We start from the raw sequence: 10,829 nt of genomic DNA, 5'->3' as shown, positions 1-10,829 counted from the left end.
GCATCAGCCTGTCATTTCAAACTCTCTTCCTAGCAACTGCTTTGTCAACTGCTTTGTCTACGAGATCTTCTCTTCATGGTTCCCTGTTATGACAAGGTCATCCACATAAAGGACCACGATCAGACACCTGCCTCCTTCTCTGTAGATATATAAATTTGCATCAGATGGGCTCCTCCTGAACCCGTTTTGTAGAAAGTAGGCATCAATCTGCTGGTATCATGCTTGTGGGGTCTGTTTTAGCCCGTAAAGTACCTTCTTCAATTTATAGACTTTACCTTCTGAACCGGGGATCACAAAACCTGGTGGTTGTTCCACGTATACCTCCTCCTTGAGATCTCCATTCAAAAAGGTGGATTTTACATCCATCTGAAACACGGGCCAATTTTCCTATGCTGCTAAAGCCAAAACACTGCGAATTGTGGTTAGTCGAGAGTTGTGGGAGCAAAAGTATCCTGATAATCAAAACCATATACCTGTGCGAATCCTTTTGCCACGAGCTGACTTGTACTGATCCAACGTGCCGTTGGACTTGTAGTTGGTCTTGTACATCCACTTGGTGCCGATTACCTTGCGTTTCGGTGGTCGATCCACAAGGTCCCAAGTGTTTTCTTCATTATGGAGCCATACTCCGACTGCATAGCCTCCATCCACCTATTATCACCCTGTGCCTCTTCAAGAAACTTGAGTTCTTCAGCACGGATCACCTCTATCATTAAAGCATAGTTGACCAAGTGTTCCTGCGTCCTTCTTTGCTCCTCTAATCTCTTGGACCGGTGGTGTTCGGATGGTTCCTCCTCAATGGCTGGAGGTTCTCTGCCGTCCAAAAGCTGCTTTACCCACTTCGGGAATGGCCGTTGCTGTTGTGGTTCTGCAGGCTCTTCTTCCTCTTCTTTATTTTGAATTCTCCCAAGCACTATTGGGGGAGTTCGGTCTGCTATTGGTGGTTGTATTGGATGGATATCCTGGTCCTGGTTGTTTGGGAAGGAAGCATCCTCCTCCAATTGATGTTCTGAGAAGACCACATCGCGACTTACTATTACCTTCTTGGTAACAAGATTATAGAGATGGTAACCCTTCGCCTCTTCACTGTAGCCCAAGAAAATACACTTCCGGCTCTTCGGTTCCCATTTGGTCCTATTAGCATCAGGGACATGCACAAAACAGTTACATCCAAAAACTCTGAAATGTGCAGCTGAAGGTTTCTTACCAGAAAAGGCCTGCAGTGGAGTCATCCCGTTCACAGCCTTCGTGTAGCTACGATTCAAAATGTAAACTACCGTGTTACATGCTTCAGCCCAGAAAGTCTTTGGCAAATCTTTCCCTTTCATCATACTCCTGCCCATTTTGCAGATGACGCGCATCTTGCGCTCTGCTACTCCATTTTGCTGTGATGTATGTGGCGGGGGTTTCTGCCTCTTGGTCTCGTGACTTTTGCAGTAACTTTCAAATTCACTTGATGTGAACTCACCACCTCTACTTGATCTCAACTTCTTCACCTTCCTCCCCGTTTCTTTCTCGACCATTACATGCCATTCTTTGAACTTACTAAAAGCCTCATCTTTAGTTTTCAAGAAGTATATCCATATCCTTCTACTGTAGTCGTCGATCAGTGTCATGAAGTAGTAGGAACCACCCAAAGCTTCCATCTCCAACCTTCCGCAGAGGTCCGTGTGAACAAGCTCTAGAGGAGCCTTTGCCCTGCTAGCCTCTTTAGGAAAGGGCTGCCGATGCTGCTTGCCCATCATGCAAGCTTCACATACATCGAGCAGATCTATAATTTCTGATAGGTCTGTAATCATTCCACTTTTATGCATCTCCTTTAAAGAACTAAGGTTTAGATTACCAAACCTTTCATGCCACAGCTTAGTGTTGCTCACATCGGCTCGAGCACTGAAAGCTGAGAGTTCGTAGATGTTGCACCGTGTACCTTTACCAATGACCTTCCCTTGAAGATCCAAAATCTGTGTGCCATTCTTATCGAAGTGAACTTTGAGGTCCCGATCCGTGATCGCAGAATGGACAACAAGTCCCTCTTGATATCTAGCACATAAAGAACATTGGACAACTGTTTTATAACTCCATCTGACTTGAAAGCAATCGTACCTTTTTCTTTTGCTGGACATTTTGACCCTTACCTTTCTTTGATCCAGCCGAGAAAGCCGAATCTTCTTCAGTCCTCATCTTTTGACGCATCTCCTCCTCCAAAAGCATCGCGCTGAAATCCTCAAAGTTGAGGGGCGGATTTCTATTCTATGTATTCAGCGCCATAACAAGACCATCCTACTTTGGTGGGTGAATCCGTATGCACCTTTGTGCTAGATTCTCACTGGTGATGGTGATGCCAATCACAGTCATCTGATCGTGCAGATTCTTCACCCTGGTGATGAACTTCTCTGCCGTTTCAGACTCAGACAATTTCGCGTTCGCGAAATGAGTCTCCAGATTCTGAATCCGCGTCACGAGAAAGAAGAGATTGTTCATCTACATCACATTTTTAATCAAACTTCCTCCTCTCTCGTGGATGTGGATTTCACAGACACATGCACCCTTTGTCTTCGTCCTAAATCTCTGATTGGTCCTTTTCCTCCTAGTCTTACCCATGCAAAAATTCCTGAAGATGGAAGCCCCAAACCCAAGAATTTGTTTGGAGGATTGCCTATTTCTAAAGAGTGAGAGAAAATCGCTCCTAGTGCTCATGCTTTGGAACCACATGCTGATAAAGAAGTTGTGCTCCCAGATGTCCCTCACATGCATAGATCAATCCAATTAGATATAGGAGACCAGTGCCTTTAAATGCTTCCCCCTTGCTCCCTAGAGCACTTAGGATTCCTCACAAGCTACTTTGAAGGTTCCACCAAATAAGTCATCGATCCATCCATATCCTCTGCCGAGTGCCCTTCACAAATCAAGATGCTATAGTAAATCAAATATGATAATTTGGTGCTTAAAGTACCTTTTAAGTTGAATATTATCTACAAAAGTGAGTGAAAAATTTATTTATTGCTTATGGTCAAATCATATCAAGAAATGTGTTTCTTTCTCCCATTTTTTCCTTATAGGGGTAGAGTTCCTTACAATGTAAAAAACTCCTCCTTATGATATAATCTAAACCTTGTGATTTTTTCCCCAAAAAAAAGTCATCTCAGTCAATTGGTGTTTCTATGCACCTGATGGGGACTCAGCAAAGACAGTGATATGTGAGAGAATGCTCATGGAGAGTGTAGAAGCCAAGGGTCACTCAATACATAATGTAAGAATAGGTTTGTTAGTGGAAGGGGATACTTTATTTTGGGGGAATTGATGCGCCATTTACAAACAAAAGTGGTTTTAAAAATTATTTATCCAATATAAATATGGTATGTACAAGTATAGAGGGGCCTTTTAAATTCCAAATCACAACATGTATACATATGGAAGAGGGATAAACAATAATACAAAAAAATGTAAATTTTTAAATCTAGGGGTATTTTAAATGTGTGCTTGCTCACACATATTTTGAGGGCTTTTAGAGAGTGATCGCCTTCGGAATCCAAGGTGGAGGAGGTAGAAGCGAAGGACTTGCATGCACGAGAGCAAGCTAAGGCCATTGGAAAAATGGTTGAGATGGAAAGGCATCGAGGAGAAGAAGTAGAGAAGCACATCAAGGTGTTGAATGGGCAAGTTGATGAAATCAGGATAGGGACAATGTGGAGCAAGAGCTAGCAGGGATGAAAAAACTTCCTGAAGACTAAAGAGCTAAAAAGGAGGCTCTTTACCAATGGCTCTGCAACATGTAGAATGCATTGAGCATAAATAAACAATAAATTCAAAACCAAAGCATTGATGTAGGATCTGTGAGAGAGCTTCAAGGCAAGGAAGGATGTAAATCGGGCAGAGAGCAGCCACACAGTGGAGAAACGGGCAATGTGGAATTTGGGAAAGATATGTACAATTGCCTGAAACTGAATCACACTAGTGCATTAAACAAAGTTGCCATGGATCTTGAAAGTTTGGAAAAGCAGACCTCCATCCTAACGAAAACCCAACATATAGTTGATCTCTTGGAAAAGGACTACATAGACACTGCTAACAATTTCACTAGCTTGAAGAGCAACATATAGAATTAGATAGAGCTATTGCAGAGAGTGAGCAGAAACCTTTAAAAGGAATGAAGAAACAACTTGTTGATGTACAGTGTCAGACTGTGGGATTGATAGCCACAATAGCTAGACTATCCTCTTCAAATGTTGTAGTGTCATACATGCATGGTTGACCATCTGCATATCATAGATGAGTGCATGATCCAATGGCCCAAGTGTGGCCACCATCTACATGTGTTTTTCTTTGGGGTGTTTGTGGATGCAAGCTCAAAATGCAGAGGACATGAATGTAATTCACCATTGGCCACTTCGTGGGAAGATTAATTGCGCCTACATGTTATAACTATCCACAGTGAGAAAGTAGATGTTGCAAAACAATTCTGACATTTGGATTGGGTATGAAAAAAGAAAGAGCCTTGAAGGTAAGAATCAACCTTTGAAAGAAAGGAGCCTAACGGGAAGAAGCCCAAGCTTGAGCCTCAAAAAAAAGGGCCGATCCTTCCATTAGCTGGGCCAATCCTGCCATCAAGCATGAGTGGATGTAGCACAAAGAGCTCAAAGCATAAAGTAAAATGTTGAAACAGTCCCCTCAGGCTCAAGGAAATGAGTGAGAAGGGCCCATCCTCCAAGCAACTAGATGGAGCTAAAAGACCTCAAAGCGATCGAATGTAGCTAAAATACCTCAATGCATGAGATGTATTTGTTCAATTATTAATGAAACCACTCTTTAATTATTGCCAGAGTTGTCAAATGTTTCACGATCTTCCTTTATACAAAAAAGCTATTTTAGGATCGCAACCAACATGGTGGTAGTACAGGATCTGTCGAATGTCTTAGGATCTTACTTTATAAAAACAAGATGTTTTAGGATCACAACTAGCATGATGGTAGTATAGGAAAAGTGGTCACCAATGCCGTGGTAGCTTGTATATGATATATGGGCCATTGAGGCATTTCATTTAGAAGCAATGGCCAGTGGCATGCCACCATGGCCCTTGCCCCTAAAGGGGACTCCTCAAGGGCCATATCAACAATTGCATTATACAAGCTATTTTAGGATCCCAACTAGGGCAGTGCCATTGGTTGCACATGATACATAGTCTAGGATTAACTACCACCAACATGGTGGTTTTCTTCAATTATTACAAGATTAATGGCATACAATCCCTTCATTCAGCTCGGTGGTTTTACAAGGTAAGTGGTGGGTTTGGGATTACTGAAACAACTATGGTGGGTTTGGGATTTACTGCTCGGGGGGTCACTATGTAGTAAACCTCTATATCACATGCGTTCAAAGCATATTCATAAAATCCCTTATTTGTAAATTTTTTCTTAATAAAATGTACCCTTTTTCTATACAAATATGTACTTTTTCCCCAAACTTACTTTAAATACTCCCTTATGTAACGTTAACTTTTATAGAATTTAGGAATTAAAAATAACCTTCTATCGAACTCATGTGATAGGGTTACATATGATGAGTGACCCCCCCAAGATTTACTGTAAAAAACTAGCGCAGTGTTTGAACAACAATTGCAGTGGGGACTCGAGGTAGAATGCTATTAAGAAACCATGAATACGATGCGCATTCAAGGGGTATTTTAAAAATCTTTTACCTATGAATTTTACTTAGATACAAATACCTCTTTTTCTATACAAACTTAGAGATTTTTTCAAAGTTCAATAAAGAAACCCCATATGTCAATATGTTTCTGTAAATTTACCTAAAATTTTTTAATTAAAAATCCCCTCTAGTTGAACTCTCATTGTATAATTACATATTTGTGGGTGAAACCCCGAGGGTGGGGATTTACTATTTGGGATTTACATAAAACAAGTATGGTGGGTTTGAGGTTTACTAAATACAAGGTAACTGTAAGTGTAATTTCCCTCTTTCTACGATAAGTGGAATACGTTTTCCTTGGTTAATTACAGCCGTGCAATTAGTATGCATTTTCTTAATCGTCCACTGCTTCAAAACACCCCGTGATGTGCTCATGCATGTCTACATCCAAGTTTTAAGACACTCTTTCCCTTCTTTCATTGAGGCACAACTTGCAATTGAAACACCCTTGCCCTTCTTTCTTTTAAGACACTCTTGCCCTTCTTTTGAACATTGAGGCACAACTTACAATTGAAACTTAATAGCTCTTACTAGATGAGAGCATAAAAATCTTTGCAGACTCTTATGTAATAGCTCATAATTGTGGCCTTTATACCAAACAGCTACAGTTACTACATCCCACTTCTCATGGCTTGTTCCCCAATGATCCTTAAACAAGATGTTGATTGAAATCAGGAACATAGGAAGAATTGTTTTCATAAACCATCATGAGAATCACAAGGGTAGATTTGAGATGATTCACATCCAAGATGTAGCCATATATACTCGATTGGGTAATGTGTTCATGATTTGCCAAGTACCAAGCCTTGGGGTAGCTCTTCCTAGAGGAAAAGGTGTCAAGTTGTCTATCATAGAAGCATTAAAAAATGTGCAGGTTTTTCAAGATCAAGAGAGCCCCTACATCAGGGGAGATTTGGGGTCTCAAAAGGGCCTCCAATTAGTGTTTCCTAATTTCAAGGGATTAGAGAGCAATTTGAGGTGTACTAATGAGAGTACTCTGAGGTGTGGTTCAATGCCATGTTGAAGTTAACAAAAGCATTTAATTGTGTGGAGACCTCTAACCCAGAGTTTGGACCCATGATCTTCACTCCCAACCCTTGATCTAATATTCAATCCAAGGGATACATTCAAATTTGAGGTAAAGCACTCCCAGCCATTGATAAAAGGATCAAATCTCCACCCTTGATCAACACAAAGATTCAATGGACAAGATGAGAGGAAAATGCGCTTCAATATGGGCCATAAATTTGCTAGTAGATCCAAGGGAGGAGATGAGTGGAAATGGCGCTTCAATCCGGGCCCTAGATTTGGAAGTAGATCAAGGGATGAGATGAGGGGAAAAGGTGCTTAAATCCTAGCTTTTGATTTGCGAGTGGGCAATGGCACTTCAATCCAAGCCGTACAAAATGTGCTTCAATCCTAGTCCTCCAAACTACGCTTCAATCTCCACCCTCCATTAGGTGCCTCTATCTCCTCCATTGATCTTGGACTTGAATCAAGGGGCCATATTAAAACCCACCTTCCCCTCTTAATGAGGCCTCCCCAAAGTCAAATTTTCCCTTTTGGAGCCCACCAAAGTGCATCCACCATCCACTAAAGGCATCCTAGACCTTTGATTTATCCACCATCACCTCCATCCAAAGGCCAAGGTTGCCCAATTTTAAAATAAAGGTACCCATGTTAGTTGAGTCAATGCTACAGGTCCCTTAGCCATGGGTTACCATAGTAAGCTCATTTCTAATTAAGTTAATCCATTCCTTATGAGGCTCTTTTGAGACCCCAAATCTCCCCTAATGCTTCCGAGGAGGGGCTCAAGAAAAAACCAAGCCTCATGAATGGTATGCTGCATGTATGAAGTGCTATTTTTTTGCCACGTTCTATTCTTTTGAAAAGCAACTTGCGCAGATTGGTTTGGAACAAGGCAATTTCAAATCTAAAGCTAGTATGTTCCCCTCGATGCTGAAAATTTGGAAATTCGCATTAATTAGTACTTGTCTGCATTGTGCGAGTGCATCTAAAACCAATATGTCCCCCTCGATACTGAAAATTGGGAACTTCGTATTAATTAGTACCTGTCGGCATTGTGCAATTCATGCAAGCTCGATGTAGCTATGCACAATTAACCTATGGTAAGTGGTCCCCCCCTTCAAAATATCTGGTCCCAGGAGGCCTTTCAATAAATGGGATTTTCCCATTTTTAGTAGTTAATGAGGAGAGCTAACACCTCTCCCCCTCTCAACTCTATATCCAGAATTTAAAGTGTATGTGATCCAAGGCTAGGACTAAATAAATGGGGAGAGTAGTTGCGGAACGTCATTTCCTCGTGTCCTTACAGTGTAGGTGATCCAAGGCTAGGACTAAATAAATGGGGAGAGTAGTTACATTTCCTCGTGTCCTTAAAGTGTATGTGATCCAAGGCTAGGACTAAATAAATGGGGAGAGTCGTTACATTTCCTCGTGTCCTTAAAGTGTATGTGATCCAAGGCTAGGACTAAATAACTGGGGGGAGTAGTTACGGAACGTCATTTCCTCGTGTCAACCCTATGTCCAGAAGCGGGCCCTTTATATACAGCAAAAGGCTTTAAAGGTGTTTATCTTTTGGTTGATGTTTGGAACCAAAGAAGTTTATGTCCGGCATCTCTCAGGACCTTGATTCGGGTTCGGGCCCAACCTTGACCTCTCCTCCTTCTAGGTTTGTACGCGCTTCCCTCTTGAAGCTATCCTAGAGGATTTGAGTGATGATTCAAGTCATTCAACTCATGACCGCAGCTTACATGTATTGTATCGTTTTGGCACCGCCCGGGATGTTCATGTGGTAGCGGCTTTTTATGCAGAAAGCCATCTTGTTTTGCAGATGTTTAAACGGTCGTCCTTTTGTTTCGAGGAAGAATTGGAAAGGCTTGAGACATCAAACAAATTGCACCACGACCCACGGGTGAGATTTTCGGGCAATATAATGGCGTGCGCTTCTTCTAGTGTCATCTTGTCGGGTCTTTTTCTCGTGGGTATCCTGCTTATTATACCCGTGGGCGACTGTGCTTCCAATGTGATCAACATCATGGTACCGGCCTACTTCGACCCGACAGACAACCCTCAAGCCTGGTCCTCCCTCGACTCAGCGGCCAAGTCGCTCCCTAACAGAGTCGTGGCTATTGCCAACCCATCCACTGGCCCTGGCCAAGCTGCGCAACAAAGCTACAAGGATGCCATCGCCGCTCTCCAGAGCAACACGGGCCGCGTCCTGGGCTACGTCGACACAGACGACGCTAACAGACCCGTCGCTTCGGTCCAGGCCGACGTGAACTCGTGGTACACCTTCTACCCCAGCATCGATGGCATTTTCTTTGATCAGGCTGCCAACACCGATGGCCACCAAGCCTTTTACCAAACCCTCTACAATTATGTCAAGTCCAAGAGCCCCCGAAGCTTGGTTGTCAACAACCCTGGGACCGCCACCCTCGCGACCTACCTTTTCTATAAAAGGTCCCGCGTCACCGACGTCATTTGCGTGTTTGAGAGTGGCATGGGTGCGCTCCAGTGGTCGCAGGCCACGTGGACTTCCAACTACGACCGCAGCAACTTCTACGGGTTGTTCCACAATGTCACTGACGTCAACGTGTCTAGCTTCGACTATGGTGATGTCATCGACCATGCTTTCCAACAAAATGTCGGATGGGTGTACATCACCAATGACACCCTTCCCAATCCATGGGACACAATCGCTAGTTACTTCTCTGATGAGGTGACCTACATTGCAGATGATAACTACCTATCTTGAGCTTTAAGCCTCTAGGAGGGAACCACCAAAAGATGTTATTTCATGATGACTAGATCTTACTTATGTACTCAAGGGACTTCCCTCCCTTGTCTTATCTACCTCTCTTGATCCTTTAGCCTTGAGGAGGGAACCACAATAAAATGTTATTTCATGATGACTAAATCTTAGTTATGTGCGCAAGGACCACATTACATTAAGCGCACCACCCTTCCGCTTATTAATGGTATTTTATTTTTGGGAACATTAGGTGCCCCTATTAGCAATGGAGCACATCATATCTCTTGAGCCTTTACTCTTGAGTAGGGAACCACAATAAAATGTTATTTCATGATGACTAAACTAAATCTTAGTTATCTACACAAGGAACTTCCCTCCCTTGCCTTACCTAGGTGATCAATTTATGTACAAACATAGCTCCCGCCTACGATTCAATAAAAAATTCCAACATATCTTCTATAGTTGCAGGCTCCCAATGGAGTGTTGCAAGTTCAAACCCTACTTGTGCCTCTTTCCATATTTCCCCCCTCACCCCCCAATAAAACAAAAAACAAAAGAATGTCTTGTATAGCAAGTGCTCATTCCTTCACATGTAACAATTATTATGAACCCTGCTTATGCAGCTTCTTTCCATATTTGCCCCCTCACCCCCCAAGAAAACCAAAAACAAAAGAATGTCTTGTATAGCAAGTGCTCAGTCCTTCACACGTAACAAATTATTATGATCTTTAACTACAAGATCGTTAACTACAACCAGCTAAGGATCCACAATTTTTCTCATCATTAGCCATATATGAACTTAGAGTTTTTTTAATAAATGAAACAAACATACACACATAAACAAAAACTACACTTCCAAATAATCATACTCTAATACTATGCATGGTCTAAATAAAGTTTTATAGAAAGAAACATCAAGTACATAAACACACAAAAAAGAACACATGCACACAAACACACCATGCCCCCACAAGGCATCACGAGTGCGCACGTGCACACACACACACACACAGTATATTTAATATGCAAGCTCGTTATGATCTTCGTTAAACCTACACAAGCATAAGAAAATATCTAATTAAGTAATGATATTGAAACATATTAGACGTATATCTAAGTAAACACATGTAATTCAATTGATAGGATGATTAGAAAGTAGTTTCCCACTTGTGAACCTAATCAATTGGCCCTTGAAGATCTTATTACCATATAGCCTACATAAAGATAAACATATAATTAATTGTAAGCATTGAGCTATCGAAATATTAAACACATTTATTTCACCTATAGAAAGATGCAAGCAAAAAAGTAAAAAATAACTAGTTGAAGTTACCTTGTAGTGTCTCCATAG

At 41.8% G+C, this 10,829-nt stretch overlaps 1 protein-coding gene across 1 annotated transcript; it reads left to right on the top strand.

Moving 5' to 3' along the window:
• The first annotated feature begins 8,316 nt into the window (after window positions 1-8,316).
• LOC147902431 (uncharacterized) lies at window positions 8,317-9,617 on the top strand. Its single transcript, XM_087373879.1, has 2 exons — window positions 8,317-8,395; window positions 8,538-9,617. Exon 2 carries the CDS (start codon window positions 8,558-8,560, stop codon window positions 9,479-9,481), a length of 924 nt encoding a protein of 307 aa, XP_087230005.1. The 5' UTR covers window positions 8,317-8,395; window positions 8,538-8,557; the 3' UTR covers window positions 9,482-9,617.
• Window positions 9,618-10,829: the final 1,212 nt, after the last annotated feature.

This window comes from Dipteris shenzhenensis, chromosome 4, assembly GCF_047967505.1.
Source record: "Dipteris shenzhenensis isolate YYH24624 ecotype China chromosome 4, Dip_SZ_1.0, whole genome shotgun sequence".
NCBI classification, from domain to species: domain Eukaryota; kingdom Viridiplantae; phylum Streptophyta; class Polypodiopsida; order Gleicheniales; family Dipteridaceae; genus Dipteris; species Dipteris shenzhenensis.
Note: the sequence above shows the minus strand (reverse complement) of the source record. Positions and strands in the feature narration are given on the sequence as shown.

Excerpts from the sequence above, each read along its gene's own strand:
- LOC147902431 (XM_087373879.1), top strand. The coding sequence starts at position 8,558 with ATGTTTAAACGGTCGTCCTTTTGTTTCGAGGAAGAATTGGAAAGGCTT.